Source organism: Cyprinus carpio, chromosome B7 (assembly GCF_018340385.1).
Source record: "Cyprinus carpio isolate SPL01 chromosome B7, ASM1834038v1, whole genome shotgun sequence".
NCBI lineage: Eukaryota > Metazoa > Chordata > Actinopteri > Cypriniformes > Cyprinidae > Cyprinus > Cyprinus carpio.
Window position 1 is genome coordinate 38,612,322 of NC_056603.1, and position 21,663 is coordinate 38,633,984.

The window sequence follows — 21,663 nt, forward strand, 5'->3', positions numbered from 1 at the left end:
CAGAGCACGAATTCTGAGTATAGGTCACCATACTTGGCTGCATGTCACTCACACTTACAAACTGATTTTTTCTCCAATGACAGTCATTCAAAAGTAGTCATTTATTCTATGTAGGGTTGCAAAGGGATGGTAAATTTCCTGAAACTTTCCAAAAATTCTAGGAAGTTTTCTAAATTTACCAAAATGTTGCCGCTCCTCTGCAACCCTAACTCTATGTATATGTATTCCATCGACATTTGAAGCTAGCATGTTTACATTAGCACATGCTAAGCTAACATGATACTCCATTTAGCATAAAAATACATACACTCAAATGCTGTTAAAAAATCTAGTATAGGTATAATTTAATTGTTTAGAACAGATCTCTATGCAGGCAGCTTACTAGGTTTTGTAAGCAAATACCCACAACAATAGTATCTCTGAATCAAAACAGAAGTGTTGTTTTTTTTGTAGGACAAACGGTAGACAGACTCGAACTCGGGACGCAACAGCACTATATGTCGGCACCAACAAAACTTGTAAACTAAGTTTTAATTAATTATCTCAACAATCAGAATTCCATCAATAGTCTGGTACACTTTACTCTTCTGGCCAAGAAAGGCCCGTTTAAACAGGAAGGCGCCATCTGGCTGAGATGATAGGCCCCCAGAATTTGGTAACTGGCGTTTACATGTGAGCTACCAAGTGTCTAAACCCAAAACACTGTTAGGCATCTTTAAAAGGCACCACAAATCTTGGTAACTCTGTCAAATTCAATTTCTCCTTACAAGAACTCATAGGAACAGTCTGGCAACACAGATTTCCTGCAGTCACTTTCCCTCCTAGAAATTAAAAATCATACAATCAGCATAAAATCATACAATCAGATTAGAGCTTGCCGTATTGAGAAACCCCTTGCCATTTTTGTGTGGGATTTGTCTGACGCTGAGATTAATTCTAAACAGGCATTAGATCTACAGAAGTATGAGCGATAGTTACTCACGTTGCGAGTACAGAAGGATCTGGATCTCCAGTAGTGCACAGGTGAAGAGCTGTAGCACGTTCTCCACGCCTAGCAGCTCAAACACCTCCTGCAGGGGGAAGTCAAAGAGGGGCAGCTCAGCCGTGCTGGGTCTCTGACACACCACTGGCCCGTATACACCCAAGAACTTCAAGGAACGCCCGGCCGGTGGTAGCGGGACCTCGTAGAGGACATTGTAGACGTAGCTCTCCAGCGGCAGCGGCGGGGGCTGAGGTGAGGTGACGGCCTGGTGCAGCTGTTCCAGAACCCTTCTGCAGGCCTGGGCGAAGGCCATGGGTGTGATCAGACAGATGCACTTGGACACATACAGTGTGTCTCGGCTGATGTCGTAGGAGTTGAAACGCTGCAGCCGAGACAAGCAGGGAGCAGCGTGCAGTTGTTGAGGGGTGGAACGGGTGTCTTCTGGACTGCGAGGTGTGGGTGGAGTGTGCAAGATGTCGTACTGTTCTGCATTGTGCATGTGGTAGAGCGTCTGCATGGCACTGCAGATCTGTTTGCTCGTCACCTCCTCGAAGAAGGTGAGGGCAAAGCCGTAGGTTCGGGAGCCGTCCTCTCTCGTGATAATGAAAGAGTGGAACTGGGGCTCACGGATGTCTGTCTGGGTGCGGAAGGACAAGCCCTTTGGCATACAGAGCTGTGGAGGAAATAACAAAAAAGTCTGAGGCTCTACAGATATTAAAAAGATCTTCAACAAGTTCCCTTAATTGGAGGCACTCTGATAGACCAATATAGCAGTGGTTCCCAACCATGTTCTTGGATGCTCCCCAAGACTGCACATTTAGTAGAGACTCCACGACCTGAAATGGGCGTGTCAGACAAAAGAAACATGCAAAATGTGCACTGCTGGGAGGCCTTTAGGAAGATGTTTGGGAACCACTGCAACATAGCGCCCATGCATATTAAGTGACTTGTTTGGACAATTAACAGACATCTGGAGAGTGCAATATTTTCTGTTTTCAAACATTGAAAACAGTGTATTTTAGCATATTTATTACATTTCAAATGCTACCATTAACTCTTTCCCTGCATTGACAGACTTTTCGCATTTTCACTGGTATATGGTAGGAGGCGCTATTACACATCTTCTGAAATAGTATTGAATAGCCAGAACAAAACACAGTGAAGAAGCAGCAAAAAGAGTGATCACATATGTAGATGCATATGCAAAACAACACGATCATTAAACATTAAACAGCATATAAATCAAAACTGCCCAATGTTACTGAATGAAATGTTGAGTCAGGAAGTGGTATCAGACGGTGCAAGCTTGGGGGTGTTGATGGAAGTGATCTACTCCAACATTTTGATCATCATTCTGAATCCGATCCAGATGTAGTGTTTTACAACAAAGCCATTTTCTCAGCTTTTTGCTCTCTTTATGAAACTTGCTTACATTCAAGTATTGATGAAAATGCATGAAGCTAGAATAAAAAGGTTTGTTTTGTTTAAAAGCACATATTGCATGTTGCATGTTCAGATATTCACACAATGAAATATTCTTGGGACCTTGAAAAATTTGTGAAAATTATCAAAAATGCAGGTGGTGGCTGGCAACTTTTATTTAGAGGTGCTGATGGAAATAATTAAACAGTATATGATATATTTAAGCGATACTTTGCAGGAGGCTGTGCTTTATTCTAAATATAGACTGGCAAAAGGGCGTTGTTAGGCATGACCCACAACACCACCTCAAGTGCCTTTCTGCTTTATGACAGGGTGTAGATACTGGAGGGATTGGTGTGGATCCTAAAAATAATCACATTTTTGCAATTTTGAAGAATCAGGAATTGTCAGTCTACTCTAAGAGCCGGCTTGATCTGGATCTAAGATCGTCTGCGTGATGTCATTTTCATCAGTAGCATAGTCTGCTGTTGTCCTTGAATGAAAAAACAGAGCTTCTGATATGAGTGCTTGAATAAATATGGTCTACTAGCCACATCTATCCATGCTCATGGTCAAAAATGTATATTTTGAAAGGCTTGCACGATTAACTGTGCTTGAGACAAAGTGGAACACAGAATATGAAGCATACCTTGGCTTTAAAAGGAACAGTTCACCCAAAAGTGAAAATTACCCCATGATTTACTAACCCTAAAGCCATCCTAGGTGTATATGACTTTCTTCTTTTAGACGAATACACTCAGAATAACATTTAAAAATATCCTGGCTCTTCCAACCTTTATAATGGCAGTAAATGGGTGCTGAGATTTTGAAGTCCAATAAAGTGCATCCATCCATTATAAAAAGTACTCCACATGGCTCCGGGAGGTTATTATGGATATTTTTCTTACACACACACATCAATTCACTTTAGAATTAACCCCCCAAAGCTGTGTGGAAAACTTTTTATGATGGATGGATGCACTTTACTGAACTTCAAAATCGCAACACCCATTCACTGCCATTATGAAGATTTGAAGAGACAGGCCATTTTAAATATAACTACGATTGTATTCATTTGAAGAAAGTCATATACACCTAAGATGACTTGAGGGTGAGTTAATCATGGGGTAATTTTCACTTTTGGGTGAACTGTTGCTTTAAAGGTTGGAGTGGAATCAACAACTTGTTCATGCACTGATTAATTTAATGACTCTTTCTGCAATTTACCTTATTTTTTCAGTATGTGACAACCAGTAAGTGTCTTTCTGAATATTATGAGAGTCTTTGAATCATTCAATCAAAAGATTAGTTGACAGTTGTCCAATTTCATTCAGAAAATACACTGAGTACCATATTTTCAGTTCCATATAGTCCCTGAAAGGTATAATAACTGAGCAGGCAGTTGAAAAGGTGTTTTGCATCAAAGCTGTTATTATATTGCAAAACTATCGCAAATTTTCATTTTATTTGCTGGTGGCCAGCCACCCTGCTTTCTAAAAATTAGAACTAGTTTTTGGAAAGCCTATATTGGTAGACCTCTATGTGTGTCACTCACCATGCCCACAGCATCCTGGTCAAACGGGTTCCACTCCACATTGTCGGGATAGTGCGCTAGAACTTTAGATTTAAAAGTTCTCCGCAGTGGACTCTGCTCAAAATTCTCACCTGAGATTCGGACAGAAAGAGAAAGAGAAAAGAAAAAGACAGATAAGCTCAGAAAGCTCTTTTCTGGCAATCATCCTCAAACCTTCATGTCAATTCAAGAAATTCACATCACATAAAAGTGATATATTGGTGTATATCTTAACATTAAATATATATAACAATTTCTGGAAGAAGACATTTGTTAATAAAGTTGCGAAAAACATAAGAAAACAGAAATCAAACCCAGTCAAAGCCAAAAGTGCTAGAACAGTTGAAGCAGAGAAGTGTTGCAACGCGTGGAAGAGACGTGCCTCGAAAATCATTCCAAGTGAAGGAGTTACAGCCCACCAAGCAAACCTTGGTGAAAGTTCACCAAGCAGTGACTGACAAACAGTTTGGAGTGCTAATAAGTTGCTGCTGCTGAGAGAGGAAGAGGGAAAGGTGTTGAGGGGGGAAAGGGCGGGAAGACAGGTGATCCCACGCTACCCGACCACGCAGCCATCTCACACATGAGCAAACAGCGGTGCTGTGAAAGAGGTGCGTGGAAAGGTTAAAGGTTAGCGGGCACAGGCCGAGCTGTGGTTGATTGTGATACAAACAGGAGCACTGACTGCAGGAGAGGAGAGCATAGTGGGGGATGGAGGTTACCTGCGTCTGCACTCGCCAAATTTCCTCTGCCAACATCTCTGAATTTAGTAGCCTGTATATACTGGCATAAAGCTACACAAAAGATAAAACAGTGCAATTAATCACTTACATAAGGAGGGTGAGTAATCTTCACTTATTACTCATAGACAACACCGTTAAGGGCACTTCTTGAAGTCCATTATGGAGGACAAGTAGTGTTGCTTAAAAATAAAAGTAAGGAACAAAATATCAGTTTATTAATTACAAAATAAAGCAATATTTATATCGTAGTTAACTGTCACATAAATAAATCAATAAATCATTTTTAAAATAATAAATAAATTTACATATAAAAGCATTTGATTTCATGTTTAAATCTTTGGTAAAAATGTACAAACAATAAATCAATAATAATTAAAAAAAAAATAGATTTTGTTAGTCATTTGCGAGATGCTTTTAAATGTTTTCCAACAGCATGTCAATCCAAAGGAACAGTCCACCCAAAAATTTTAATTTGCAGAAATTCATCCACCCTCAGGCCATCCAAGATGTAGATGAGTTTGTTTCTTCATCGTAACAGATTTGGAGGAATTTAGGATTTCCAACTTTTTTAGGACACCAACATATTTGATTAGAATTGTTTTGGACTGTTTTTGGACTTATAAACGATCCATGAGCTGTGCATATTTCTCTTCTGATTCAGACGAGTCAACTTTATCACTGAAGAAAGCGATATTATAGACTCGTAAGTTAGCCGGAAGCAAAAGTTAAATGATGGACTGGAGTGGTGTGGATTACTTTTGAATTATTGTGACGTCTTTATCAGCTGTTTGGACTCTCATTATGACGGCACCCATTCACTGCAGAGAATCCATTGGTGAGCAAGTGACGAAATGCTACATTTCTCCAAATCAGTTCAGATGAAGCAACAAACTCATCTACATCTTGGATGGCCTGAGGGTGAATACATGTTCACCAAACTTTCATTTTGGTGGACAATTCCTTTAAAAATGTCTTGAAACCCCTCTGTTCAATTCTGTTGCATTCTGTCTATTGTTGCAGAGATGTTAACTCCCTTTCCTGCTCACAGATTCTACAGATTGACTGTTCTGCTCGCTGTCACACACATTAGACACAGCAACTGAGACTGAAGGCGGTGTGCGCAGTGCACACATGAATGTCACGGGTGTTTTCCTCTCCTCTGCTGCCCACACAGTAAAAGCTGACTAATTTAAAGCATTTCAGCTTCCATATCAGAGAAAGTGTAAGATATATAACTGATCTGCCTCAGACAATGAACAATACAGCCTTGATGCAACAAGAGCAGACTTGCCTCTGAGGGATATTTCCCTGAGGAATGTGTTCAGGTTTAAGCGGAGGCTAAGAACGTGTTTATTTGTCACCAATCTTTAGGGATGCCATGTGTTTGAAGAGTTAATGGATTCTTTGTGTGGCATTTAAAGGGCAAGCAACAAATCAAATCCGGTGGTTTCACCAGTCTGGGATCTCTACAGGGATAAGACCAGGAATGTGTGGAATTAACCAACACAAACACTAGGGGCTGCTGGGCTGGTTTAAACACTGACAGTGTCAAGCTACAAGTTACCACCAAGGACAACATCACAATCATAATATGACAACATGCTACAATATATAATATGTTGCTAAATTATGCATTTTCCTGTACTTTATTAATGTATCTGATCCGTCATTTTCAATGACAATCTTGTTCCCATGTAGGTTCTTTTCTCTTTCCACTCAACTTCTTTATAATATGTCAAATATTTAAAAATAAGATTCAGTTGAGAATCGGAATAAAACTAGTAAAAGATCAACAAACTCTTAGGGGAATGTTACATAACGCCTGAGAAGCAAACACCAAGGCAGATGTTAAAATCTTTATGTGTGGAAATCCAAATGATTAAATTATTAAAATATTTTTCAGCTTTTAACTCTCACTCTCAAAAAAACTTTTTCCTGAATGAAATAATAGATTCTTTTCATTCATCATGACCTTTAAGAAAAACACTGGCATTAGTTGAGATTGACTGGCATATGTTGTGTAGTACTGTATATAATATCATGAGGATGCTTTTAAGCTTCTGCTCCTCCTTCAATATAATTAAGCCCAAAATGTTTTTATGCTTAATTTAATATACCGAGAGTTAAGATTTGTGTCATTTTTAATACATTTATTTATCTTTAATACAATAATGCTAGGATAATAACAAGACAGATCACTAAATTATTAAAAATTGTATGCATATTTAAAGTGGTTATGCAGCAATTAAGAAATTTGGTCGGTTTTCAGTACCATTGTACCAGGTTGTACAGTACCATTATTGAAGAATTTATTATCATTTATCAAAACACCCGATGTCAACCATCAAATATAAAAGGTTCTGCAAGCAAATCGTGGTCACCAGTATCCATCTCCACATGATGATCTCATAATGATTCATGGGAAGGCCTTCCATGTTTTCTCTAATAACCTAAGCATGAATTCAGAGGCAGTGCCACACGCAGAGGCGGGCAGAGTGTAGAAAAGCAATCAGCTCTGATGAATGAAAAGACTTCGTCATGGTTCATCTGCCTTGTTATTTCTCTGCCAGCCCCTCACACATGATTTGTTTCAGTCCTGGGACTGTCAGCACAAAAGGCCCGAGATCAAGTGAGGATGAGCCAATGGCAATGAAGCCAATGAAAAACTAAACGCTCATCATTTAGTCGACAGCAAACAAGCATTAGATATTATGAACTGCAAACAGATCAATAAGGCCAAGGTGACAAGCACCGCTGCTGTAAACAAAGCAAAAGAACTCAACTACAAGAGGCAAAGGGTGCCAGATTCAAACCACAACAAACAACCCCAAATATATTCTCAGTGTTTCTTAGAGGTTCAAAAAAGTTTATTTCTATTATTTATTATATTTGCTGCTGATTGAAGCCCATGCACCGTGATTTTATCTGATTTTAATGAATTATAAAACAGCTCTAAAAATTGATTCACAAAAAAGTGAGATATTATTCTCTTTGGAATTTTTTTCAAAAGTTGATTCCTCATGAAATGACCCCTGAAAAATGCTTTGGTACTTTCACAAAGAGCATCAGAGCCGTAAGAAACCATGAAATGATGCGGAGGGGGAAAACACACTGTCAAGACGCTGTGGTTTTCGGAAAGGTCAGTGCTTTAGAAAACATATCAGACCTTTTTTCTGACTGCATTTGGGAAAGAGCAGATAGATAACAAATCAACCACATTAAAATTAGTTGTTCAACAAACCACACAGTCCTATACAATGGAAACACCCTCAATACTTTACATGTTTTGGCTATTACAAACTACAGTTGTTTGCATTTTTCTTTCTGCCCCATTGTAATTTAACCTACCTTACCAATATTTGATAAATACATGTTGAAGTGCATGAAATGGAAGTTGTCTTTTTCTTTTTGTGCCGTATATCTGAGTGAAACAGTTTCTTGAATAAAAAAAAGAATTGAATAAATGTAGGGAGAGTGGATCACTGCATTTGCTGACTCCTGCAATTTTATGCAATAGTGATTTTATTTATGCATAGTGATAGTCATGGTGACTTTAAATATCTGGGGAAAAAATGCTTTTAATTTGATATAATATAGGAAAAAGTTGGACTGTAAAAAGGGAAAAATGTATTTTTTTAGTACTCAAACTGTTTCTGTTTCTAGGCTGTGAGGGAAGAGATAAAGCTTATTTTATAAAGTACTTGTGTATGGTGGCCAGAGAACAGCCATAGGCTACAGGCCTGACGTGAATGCATGCATGAGCTCTGTGAGGGGGACAGCTCTTTAGTGATGCCCACTTCAAACAGGAAAGAACAAAATTAACCCTATAAAGACTGTACCACATTTGATAAGCAAATTTCTAAGGCCTCTGAATTATCAGCTTGATCAAAACTTTGCTGAAAAACCTGTTGTACACAATCTATCATGGCTTCTGTTGTCTGATTGATACGTTATGCTTTTGTAGCAACTAAAAGTCCTTTTAGTAAAATCTTTAATACTGTAAAATCTCTAATGAGTTTAATAAAGTAAACGTAAGAATAAATGTTATTTTGTTAGTAATACTTTAAGATGAATACTGAAGCAATTTAGGTGTACTTGATTATCCGTACATATTTTATTTTAGAAAAATCATGTTGAAATGTATGTATCATCAGACTTTTGAGGAATGTTTCTTCTCTTAATTATCATTGTACTGTATTGCATTATAAGTTTTGCCCCACAATAAAAACTACAGAGCTTTGATCATAAAACTTTAATAATATCTTTCAAAGACTGTCTGCTATAAAGATCTGATTGTTTTATAGTCTGGTAAGAGTTGCATCATATCAGCAACTGTGTATTTCAAAAACATCATATCAAAAACCTGGGTATTTAAGAATGAGAAATGGCAGATCGGCTATGCATTAAATGATCATTTGTGAGGCATGAACACCTCTGCTATTGAATAATTGGACTGGAGTTGATGTGATGACACAGTGTTGATCCTTGCAGCGCGATGCCGTCAAATGAATGTGGAGCCCAGACAGCGAGAGATCGTGGGTAGAACTACATCTATGTGTGAGCAAAGACAGGGGGACAAAGAGAGCAAATGAATTTCAGAGAAGAGGAGTAACAGATGGCAGATGACGTTTTCCTGTGAAAATTAACCCCCCACATATTTTAAAAGTTCATTGCTTTCTGCTCATGTGCTCAAACTCTACTCATTTGTTACCATTACTGTAAGTTCAGTGTAACTTGCAATGTCTTGCAGATATTTTTCTTAACCAATTCTCCTATTTTACTCACTGGAATACTGGCTTACAACAAATGGAAACATTCAGTTACTTAAAGCTGCATCCTCTTATATTAGAAAATATAAAATAATTAGTGTCACTTTGGCCACATTTACACTGTCTTGATGCCCAATTCTGATTTGTTGACTATATCATATTTTTATGATGACCAGATTATATCTTCATTTAAAAGTGGCCCATGCCTGATATCTGCATTTACACTGTACACTTGGTAAAACAACCCAAGGTAGACGTACGGCCAAAAAACAGGGTTGTCACTTCCCAAGTCAATGAAACAGTCCAACTGCTAATCAAAACTAGCCCAATCACATCTTTTTCATGGTTTTCCCCTCTGTCAGGGGTCCATCCCATCAAAATCACTTTAACCTGCAAACTAAAAAACAACTTGCAGCAACCTGTGACAAAAATCCATGTGCTTTTTCCTGTTTATGTGTTCGTGGGTCGTATCTGATCTGTGGCACATGAGGAAAATAAACTGAATTGGGTCACTTGAACCATGTAATGTAAATGCAGCCTTTGTGTCACAGTTGCTAAGGCGTTCTAGTTGGTTTATACCATGTTGCTAAGTTTTTCCTTAGGTGTTCTGTTAAGTTTTTTCCATGGTGGTTGCAAAGGCATTCTGAGTGGTTGCTTATAGAACAAGTCAAAAAAGCCCCAGGTCTGTTTATCTGAAATCATAAGTCTGAATGACTAAAAAGAAACAGCACATCAATGAGTATTAGTTTTGGTAACAAGCTTATTTCCAGAAAAATAACTAATTTATTTATATTGTTATTGTGAAACAAAATTATTCAACAATTTTTGTCTTTCCTCACACATAGATGTAGAACACAAAAGTGTTCCCGTCGCTTCATATAACCCAGATTGCACGTCTGATGGCAGATGGACTATTCTGACGATGTCTTTCATACTTTTCTGGACCTTGACAGTGTTATTTACTTGGCAGTCTATGGGACAGTCACAGGCCTCCCGGTTTTCATCCAAAATATCTTAAATTGTGTTCCAAAGATGAACAAATCTTTTACGGGTTTGGAACGACATGGGGATAAGAGATTAATGACAAAATTTTCATTTTTGGGTGGAGTATCCCTTTAATGTATTCTGCTAATAACTGTTAGAATAACTGTAAATTTTGCTACAATTTTATGTCATAAAAAAGGTAATTAGGTAATTGACATGTTGTTGATTTTATCTAAAAATCCTAATAGACACTTCAAGATATTATAAGACCAGATAGATAGAGGGGTAAAAGTAATATTAATAAATAATATATACAAATAATACTTATATTAATGATATTAACAAGCTAATATTAAAGAAAAACTATCATTAAAAAGGCTATTTATAATACCATTAAGGTCCTATAGCATTTTCAAAGCATGGTTCTATATGGCACCCTATAAAAAGTTTCTATTTAGCACTAAAAAGGGTTCTGCTTTTGTTACAAGCCTAAGAACCCTTTTCTGGTACTGTTTAGAACCATTTTTCTTAAGAGTGCAGGACGCGGTGTACAGGTGTAGGGGTATTTTATTGCCGGAGAATAAATCAAGACCATTGGCACAGTGGAGAATCACTGGTGAACAGAGCTTCCTTTACTGCAGTGCATCCCTTCAGCAACACATGCAGCATGGTTAAAACCAGCAGGCTAAGAATGCTGTGTTCCTCTGCTCCCACAGGAAGAAAGACATGAGCTCATTTTTACACAGGAACAAACAGACTACATACATGGTTAAAGACAATTGTAGCTAATCTATGGAGTCAATATAATATCACATAAATACGCAAAAAAATAAAGTTTTGCAAAGGAAAATATAGTTTTGCAAACAAAAATTAAAGTATTGAGGAAAATAATTTTGCTTTTTGCAAACAAAAATAAAGAATTGCAAAACATAAATGATACCGCACGAAAGCAATGATTTTGCAAAACATATTTTCCATGGTCATATCTACAATTTTATTTGCAACACTGATTTTATTTTGCGTGTCAGTCTAGTTTGAGCTTGCGCTGCAGTTTTTCCTGTGCGCTTCATTTTTCTGCGCGTCTCGCTTTGTGACGCTGTTTTGACGTGGGGGTGGAGTCAAGGGGCAGGGGCGTGTACAACATGCCTCCCTGGAAGTGACCTCATCGGCCCGAGACGCAGCTCACTGATCCAGGTACTGTCATGATGAGCAGATGCATGCGAGTGGATGGCTTCCTTTTATTCACTAGCATTAAAACATGCATGGTTTCGTTTTATTAACTTTATTAACAAATGTATATGTGTATTAGCAGCATTTGCTCAAGTTAAAGAAGTTGTTACCATGCACATCTGTTGTTTATTTCTCTCGATGTGCACTCTTTTACTGGCATAAAGTTGGCTTGACGTTGGACGTTCGATATTCGCAAATCTACGGGACCGTCTCTAAAGTTACATGCGAAACTACTATACACTTCTCTAACGTCAATAGCATGCAAGGAGAATGACTAACAGTCATGAAAACAACTGTTAACTGTTCATCCAGGTGTCAACTATAATGCACACCTTTTATATTTTTTGATAATTATTAAAATAAACTGTAAATCATATGTAAAATATTGCTACTTTTCATTACCAAATGGACGTAAACACTAATTTAAAGCTCAAATGAATAATAGCAATATTTTACATATGATTTACAGTTTATTTGAATAATTATGAAAAATATGAACGGTGTGCATTATAGTTGACACGAAGATGAACACTTTACAGTATGTTTTTATGAAAGTGAGTCATTCTGTTCAAATGCTATTGAGCTTCAAATTATGGCATATTTTAAATTTGAGCCCATTCGGTAATGAAAATTAGCAATATTTTACATTTGATTTACAGTTTATTTTAATAATTATCTTCAAAAAAATATAAAAGGTGTGCAATTATAGTTGACACCTGGATAAACAGTTAACAGTTGTTTTAATGACTGTTAGTCATCCTCCTTGCATGCTATTGACGTTAGAGAAGTGTATAGTAGTTTCGCATGTAACTTTAGAGACGGTCCCTAGATTTGCGAATATAGAACGTTCAACGTCAAGCCAACTTTATGCCAGTCACACACACTTTTATAGCATTAAATGTGTATTGTTTCATTTGGTTAACTGCATGTGTATTATCAGTGTTTGTTTAAGATCTCTTAACCTGTGGGAGGACGCCAGTGCACAGAAGCGTTCTTTGTTCACATTAGTTCAGAGTTACTGCTAGTTTTAATGTAAAATTATGCAATTCACTTCATAAACTATAACGTACATCATTAAAGAGGTCTACGACTCAAGTTTTATATCGATCTCGACTTCGTTTTTCATTTACATAACTCCTGGCATAAATTAATAAATGACTGTCATTGTAAGATAAAAAAAGAAAATTAAGCTCCAATCTTTTTGGTTTAATTTTTCCACGAGTTTAATGCATAAACAAACCCGCGTGACCATAGCAACCTGAGATTATCAGAGATTGATAAAATATTTTTATCCATCCCACAGTCCGTTGATCGTGTCTTTTTATGTAATATATGTGCATATAAGGCTTTTTATTATTTTTATCATTATATATATAATATATCCAAGTGGATGCTGCACACTGCTGGTGGTTGAGGAGAGACCCCCCACATGATCGTACAGCGAATTGGGTGTACAACAATACATCATAAAGCGCTATATAAATGCATCATTCATTTATTCATATAGGCTAATCGTATATAATAATTGATAATAATATTATATTAAATAGGGCTATATTTTTATATTTATTGTTATGCTTATTTCCCCTTTTAATTCGTGTATTGCTAACCTAATTAACGTTCTTTGTTAAATTAGTGTTTTCATTTACAAATGAAACTAGCGAATTATTCATTTATAATTCTAGTATTTATTATTATAGGGTTATTGTTAAATTCATCCTCTTAAGTGCACTTTAATGAAAAGTGTAATGAAAAGTAGCAATATTTTACATATGATTTACAGTTTATTTTAATAATTATCAAAAAATATAAAAGGTGTGCATTATAGTTGACACCTGGATGAACAGTTAACAGTTGTTTTCATGACTGTTAGTCATTCTCCTTGCATGCTATTGACGTTAGAGAAGTGTATAGTAGTTTCGCATGTAACTTTAGAGACGGTCCCTAGATTTGCGAATATCGAACGTCCAACGTCAAGCCAACTTTTATGCCAGTAAAAGAGTGCACATCGAGAGAAATAAACAAGAGATGTGCATGGTAACAACTTCTTTAACTTGAGCAAACGCTGCTAATACACTTATACATTTGTTAATAAAGTTAATAAAACGAAACCATGCATGTTTTAATTCTAGTGAATAAAAGGAAGCGATCCACTCGCATGCATCTGCTCATCATGACAGTACCTGGATCAGTGAGCTGCGTCTCGGGCCGATGACGTCACTTCCAGGGAGGCTTGTTGTACACGCCCCTGCCCCTTGACTCCACCCCCACGTCAAAACAGCGTCACAAAGCGAGACGCGCAGAAAAATGAAGCGCAAAGGAAAAACTGCAGCACAAGCTCAAACTAGACTGACACGCAAAATAAAATCAGTGTTGCAAATAAAATTGTAGATATGACCATGGAAAATATGTATTGCAAAATCATTGCTTTCGCACGGTATCATTTATGTTTTGCAATTCTTTATTTTTGTTTGCAAAAAGCAAAATTATTTTCCTCAATACTTTAATTTTTGTTTGCAAAACTTTATTTTCTTTTGCAAAACTTTATTTTTTTGCGTATATATGTGATATTATATTGACTCCATACTAATCTCTGTAATTACATGGTGTACTATGAAATGGCTAGGGCTGGCCTGCTTTAAAATGGCTTTAATTAAGCGGTCACACATGTTCAAATTGTGTGTGCTAGATAGAGTTAAGACCATTACAAAATGTGGATTTTCAATCAGGAATTGGACTTTACATGGATGTTTTGTTATCGTGTTCTCAATGAAGAGGGAAGCTTAAAAATTAACCAATAAAGCCACTCTTAAAAACATCTTTATCATGCGCACTAGATTAATGACTAATCAGAGTCCAAGGAGTTTAAAGGAGTGCTCTTTCATAGTGATGTCACTGAGAAAGAGCTCAGGAGATGGGGGTGCATGGGAACTCCTGGGGGACAGTGTTTAACTCTGTATGTGTGCGAGTGTGTGTCGAGCCCAGCTGCCTGTCCTCAGTGTACTGAGAGCCTGACGGTGTACCCAGGCTGTGAGCCAGCCAATCAAAACGCTCTGCCAGCAGGGCCTCTCATGCATATGCTAATGAAGCCCTCACCCTGTGCCCTGTCATTGGGAATAAAAGAGGGTTTTGTCACCAACTTTGCAGCATTCTGGAACTACTGCTGTTTTATGCAAAAGCAACAGGACAGAGGATGAGGGGTAATAATATGAGTATCCCATGTAATCTAAGGTTATGTTGGGAAGACAAGTATGTTAGTCTGCAGCCCCAATTACAAGCATTCATTTGATCAGTTATATTACAGAAGATTTTTTTTTTTTTTTTACAATATTTATGCACAGTCTGACTCTGAGAATGTGCAAACATTCAATGCCTTCTTCACACACAGTTTTAGCACTCTTTGAATATATGTGTTATGTGGTTTGATGCCCCCTTGGTTTCCTCTTGGTTAAAATGAAAGTACATTTTAATAACTTTCTTGTTTGAGTAGTTGCTAAAGGGATTTCTTTGACATGTCAAAGTGGAAAAGTGTCTACAAGAAACTTAATTATGTTTTTGTAGTGGCCTGATATCTGTGTACAAGATGCCGTGTTGAAGAGTAGCGAATTACAAATAGCAATACTACAAAATAAACCAACATATGCTCATTTGGTAAAAAAATAAATTAAAAAAAGTTGAAATGAGCACTGGTTACAGTAAAACACCAACAACTTTTATTAATTTTTACACAAATTAAAAATGCAGGGGCAGACTATAGATTAATAATAATGTGAGGTTCCTTACATATTATTGTGTTAAGATCTCCAAACACTTTTACCATTGTGCATTTGTAAACTAACACATTTTTATATTTGCATCACATAACCATCTATATGCATGGCTTTTCTGATGTAAACTTGCTCAGTAGCACACCTGGTACAGCACTGCACTTGCAAAGAAGAGCAAAAGGGTACCAAATCAGTCAAACAAGACTCATGATAAAAGTTTTCAAAGACTTGTAGAAGCAAGCAGCGGCATGGTTGATTCAGCTAACGTGTTATGTTATGTTTCCTCTTGTTAACACTATCGGTTAGGTCTATGGTAGGGTTTAGCGTATGCGATAATTTTTTTTCAACCCAATGTTGTTGTTGAATTACCAGCAAACAAGCTAGTTATTGCAACAAGCAATGTTGAAAAAGAAAAGGAAGAGATCGAACAACATGTGTCAAGTATTCGCATAAGCTATCGAATTGAGGATTCTTTGCTGTGCAGCTGTATGCATAAATAAACTAAGCGTATAAGTATGTCACGTCACGTATCTTAACTACTACTGAAGCTCCTTTGATGAGCAAAAATAAATAAATAAATAAATAATGAAAAACATATCAGCTCCAGCATAACTTCCCACCACGCATTTTACATTGACAATCATCCGTGTCTAAGAGACTAGGTTAAGCTGCAAAGATACAAAAAGTAATTAAGCATGAAAGGGAACATGAGATGCAATGATCTTGTCTGCTTTGTGATTGTGAACAGACCAAAGCTGTTCATCCATTAAATCAAAACTAAAGATGTACAATCAAAACCACCCTGACACGTACTTATAAACCCAGGGTTGCAAGGGTCCCAACACAAATACAAGAGGGACACCAGCGTTTACGGCTGAGTAACTCTGGGAGTTTCAAGGAAAGGAAGAACCACAAGTGAACCTCATTAAACCAGAATCATTCAAACTTTCAGTTCCAAAAATTGAGCCACAAACCCCTGTGAAAAAGAAATGAAAATACACTTGTAGTCAAAAATATATATTAAAAAACTGTTCATTCTGAAAAACATTATCAGTTCTTCAAAAAATGAAACTTCTCTCATCTTTTTTGGGGTGCATTATCCCTTTAACCGGGTCAAAAAAGCACTTTTAAGTTCAACTAATTCCATTTAATATAGATTAAATCTAATATATTACCTTTAAATTGCAATTCAGTTTCTGAAAACATTAAAAGAATACACTTAAGTGCTATCTGAATGTAAAGTACATTATTTCTGTATTTGCACTATTTTTAAAAGTATGCTAATGTGTACTTTGGGAACAAGGGAATAAACAAAGAAAAACCAGTTAAGTAAAAGTATGAGGACTCTTCATAGCAGGTCTACTGCAAGTATCAGTTAGCACTGGTGATGTTTAACTAACAGAGAGACGCCCGCTAACTTCATTGGTCTACTCTAAACGGCATTATGACATCTCAAAAATATGTGTTTGTCTAAACACTCTTCACACTGCCATTTAATGAGCAGAGCAAACAAATCTTTCCGAACTGTATTCTCCTTGTCGTTCTTGCTGTTTGTGAATATCTGGTTATTGTAACCTGCTAAAGGGGACAGGAAGTGGGAGGAACACACAAGCAAGAGTTACTTAAAGCCACAAACACAAAACCTCACAAAAAGGGCTGCTTACAGAACAGGATCAGATGTGTCCCTTAAAACAGTCCCAGTAAATAACTGAAATTAGATGAGATGAACAGTTATTTTTCAAAAATCTACAAGAAATGATTTTATCCAAATCTCTACAGTACTTTTCTGAACCTCAAGTGCAAAGGCAAAATAAAGATTTTCCCCGATCTGTGAGCTTGCTATGAGAACTGAAGATGAGATAAAAAAAGAAAAAAAGCTTACTGCAAAAAAAAAAAAAAAAATTACAAGATAACATAACTTTCTATTATGTTGTCTTCAGGCTGTAAAAAATAAGTGTTACTAGTGATTCACAAATAGATTACTCTTATAAGCCTGTTTCTCAGTCAAATGACTCATTAACTCACAAATTACCTGTTTAAATATGTCTTAAATTAGTTGGACAAATCATCATCTGACTCTCTAAATTATAAGTTGTCATTACTTTCATTGATGTCTACTCGAAATGAAGCCAATTTCATGTACTTAAACATCATTACTGACTGGATGTTTATATGATAACTTTAGTTAAAGACATACATTAGTAAGCTTCTTCTCCCCACCTACAGGATAAATATTTATTCTGTTTTGTCCTCATTTAACCTCAAATTAAGGAGGGCAACTTAACACTGGAAAATTTGGGTGTGCTCTTAAATGTGCTCGAGTGCAATAGTGACCCACTTTTAACGGTCTAATGGATGTTTTTCATTACAGCTAAATCAAGCCCAACCGTCTGGCCCAACAGAGAAATGCAAGGAATGACAATGGCTCTCATTTTCAGTCTCTTTGCCAAGAGATATGCTAACACTTCAGCAATGCACAGCATTCTCATCGCCAGTGGGAAGAAAGTATCAGTAAAGGATCATGGGACGCTCACATGTGCACTTTTCTCAAGTGTCTTTCTGTATTTGTCTGTATTTCTAACATATAAAAATTGTCGGAAAATAAATGTCAAAATATTACAGTTTGATAGCATCACTGAAAAACAGTTTACTCCTACAGTACCTTTTTTGCAAAGGTTAACCAAAAAAAAAAAAAACCCTTTCAAACTGACAACAATGATAAAAACTACTGAGTGTGAATTCATTAAAAAGACAGTATCATTACAAATGCATGACAAAGAAAAAACCTGACTGCCTCGTTTCCTCTAAAACAGCATGCTAGCACTTTCAGTCCCCCAGCTAACTAGGCCAACACAGACTCAAAGAAAGTTACCCAAAACAGTGACATGTTAAAACTTTTCAAATGACATTTTTAAAATTTCTGAAATTCTAAATCTCCTTTTTTTAAAAACAGCATCAAGTCGGTAGAATCTGGCTACAACACTGTGACTGGATGCTGCTTTATGACTTGATGTCTTTTTGTTCTCCCCAGAGTCTCTCAGTGACCTCTCTTTGTCTTAGGGTACGTGTGGGACACGCTCCATTGATCGGGCTCTTCCCCAGAGGGCACGTCATTTTGGACACCAGTCACTTTCACTGCAGGGTCAGTTCTACTACAGCCATCTCTAAACATATCATTTATTGCTGATCAATGCATTTGACCCTCAACAGATATATATAACTCCAAGACTCAAAGTCGCAGGACACACATCTAACAGTATAATCATACTCTCTAACAAAATACACAAAGGACACTGATACTTAAACGGCCAAATGGCAAATTGTCTTGTTATCTTAAGTGTTAAGTGCCTTGCAAACTTTAACCTCTGGTTTCTGTTGTGCACTGAACACTGTTCTTGTGAAGTCTGCAGATTTAAATGTCACAAATTATATGAGTGATGATATGATAAATATGATGATATGATAAAGAATGATTCATATTTATAAATTTAAAAAATTTTTTACAATTATATGTACATTTTAATCTTTACACATTGTAACTAATTGCGTTATTATTATTATTATTATTATAAATTATGCTAATTATTTTAAACATTTAACATTTTAGTTTATTTAATTTTTTTGTGGAGGGGCCAAGAACTGAAACTACTCTTGTTGAGCTCTGCATCCATAAATAGAACTTCCTGAAACTTAAATTCAACAAACAAAATTCAGTGACTGATTCATCCTGTTTCACCTTTTACATATGATTTAAAACCGATGCAGTTCATGGAACCATAACCCTCTGACTCTGATGCAACAGAACCCTTGTGAAATGAAACACCCTTCTTCACAAAAATCCATGAACATTTGCGTCTGATTACAGCAGTGGAAATCTACAAAAACAGAAAATGCAAGTTGAGGAAGCCCGAAACCACAGGAAATCTGCACTCTCGCCCAACAACTCTTCACGTGCTGGTTCAAAGAGCCTTTTAGATGAGACGATGGTGCGAACGATCCACCGTTAACACTAAAACATGCTACAGTTGGATGTAAATTATATGTAGGATATTTAGACAATTATTTTATGTCACTTAACTGGAAGCTAGAGATGGAGGAAGTAATCATAATAAGTTGTTAGCTTGGAATAGTCTGAACAGATTACATTATAATAAACCCTTCTTTTGATGAATGCTGGATGAACTGTTTGTGAAGGAATAAAACCTACTGTACACACTAAGTCAGCGCAAAAACAAATAAAACATTTTTTTGCAGAATATAAATTAATAATATGACTTTTGCAGCTACTGATCCTCAATCTTTCGTCTTACGTAAGTAAATACTGTCATTCTCCCTGCTTTGGGTTATGTTTTTTTTGCCTGTATAAATAATAAATATGAAGGATCTATTATGAAATGGCAGATACTTTATCTTCTGCTGAGTTTAATTCATTAGAATAAGCATTTCCTAATAAAAGAAGAAAAAACTGTTGACAGATTTCCTCTAAGACTAAATCAAAGGGTCTCTTAAGGTCAACTTTAACACTACACATTTTTGTTTATGCACTATGAATATAATATAATAACATAAATCTCAGCACTCGTGTGTTCAATATTACGCACGTCCACCATACTGTAAAGCCATTTTAGCATATTATTTGGTGTTATTATTACAGTGCTCACTATTTATTGTCTCATAATGATTGATAAATCTCATAACTAAAGCGTATACGCATATATGCAATAAAAGATCGTAAATCTGTCGAAGTCGGAGTCCTGAACAGCCTCGTTCTGGCTCGGTTCTTACCGGACAGCTCGTCTGGTTCTAAGCCGCTCTCGGTGTCCAGACCGCAGGTCACGAAATAATCCGCGAAGCGGCAGGAGCTCGAGCTGAATCCGGTGCTCATTTTGAGACGGCTCCGCTTGTGCTCTTCTGTGTGCGGGTCTAGAGGAGCGCATAGTACGAGTTCTCTGGATCAGTCTGCGCAGCCATTACAGATGCGGACCAAGGCAGGAGCCCCGAGCGCCAGTCGCATTGTGGCCTCCTCCTCCGTTAACGTTACAGCGGCTCTCGGTCCTCGGCGGTCGCTCGTGCGCATGCGCACCGCTCTGCTCGGGATGACGTTATGCGCCGAACCCCGGAGCATCATCGAACCATACACCGAATACATCATCGCTTCTTTAACAACAAGTAAAGTCGCATATTAAGTCGTCAACCAAGAATTAACTTTAAATAATTGCATTAGTGTGCAGTGTTGAGAGTTGTAGCAGCAAGGCAATATATGTTGTGTGATGTTGCCCTCTGGTGGTGCGTTTGGAAATCGAATGAATATAACAGACGCGAATCTTCAGAGCAGCACTTCAGTGTCTTGGATTTTAAGATATTGTGTAATGATATATTGTACGTAATGGTTATGATGTTTTCCTTTTGGATAGAAATTGGATGTGCCTTGCACTTGCGACACAAGCGATCAATTAACTTAAGTTCTTATTCTTTGGTATGATGGTAATGACAGCAGTACTGGTGACAGCAATTATTTGTCACTTTTTCAATAATTTCTCTCATGTTGTGTATGTATATATATATATATATATATATATATACATACATACATATATAAATGTCAAATGAATTAAAATGTGATTTTGAAGTTTAATATTTATTTCTTTCATCACTCATTTGAGCTCTTACTTTTCAACCATTTTCCTCTTTACAAAAAGTTTATATTTATAACCCACCGAAGTGATAAGATATCAACCAATATGAATGCCATATAAATATTATTTTTTAATTATGAATGCCATATTTACAAAACATTTCACAAAAATGTCTCTAATAAAATAACAAATATACTGTAAATCAATAAACCATCCTAAATGGCTCAAAATGTGATATACTGTATTTTTTCTTTTCTTGCAGCCTTCATTTCAAGATAACACACACTGTAATCCAGTTAAAATGAACAAGAGGCAAATGTTACTCGTTTTTAATCATCTCATCATATATTATGCATATATATGCAATATATTATACAATATATTATGTTCCAAGAAGATGGACAGACGTAAATTAATAGATTTTAAAAATACAGGACATGACCATACATTGTCAATTAAATCTTGTAATACTGTAACCAGTAACATTCATTTATTGAGAGTTCCGTAAAAATATGCTAGAGAAAAATCAGGATGAGTCCAACTTTATAAATTATAAATGG

The 21,663-nt window shown here is 36.6% G+C and overlaps 1 protein-coding gene across 3 annotated transcripts in view; it reads right to left on the bottom strand.

Annotated features, from left to right (window-relative positions):
- dennd5a (DENN/MADD domain containing 5A) overlaps positions 1-20,548 on the bottom strand; it is a 53,831-nt gene extending 33,283 nt beyond the window's left edge. The window contains exons 1-4 of one of the 3 annotated variants that reach the window (XM_042728554.1): positions 20,253-20,548; positions 4,697-4,768; positions 3,960-4,069; positions 983-1,655 (exon numbers count right to left, since the gene is read on the bottom strand). In XM_042728554.1, coding sequence (XP_042584488.1) covers positions 983-1,655; positions 3,960-4,069; positions 4,697-4,768; positions 20,253-20,352 — 955 coding nt within the window. In that variant the 5' untranslated portion in view covers positions 20,353-20,548. The remainder of the gene's footprint in view (positions 1-982; positions 1,656-3,959; positions 4,070-4,696; positions 4,769-20,252) is intronic. The other 2 variants (XM_042728552.1, XM_042728553.1) reach the window with 2 other exon arrangements.
- Between the last annotated feature and the right edge of the window lie 1,115 nt (positions 20,549-21,663).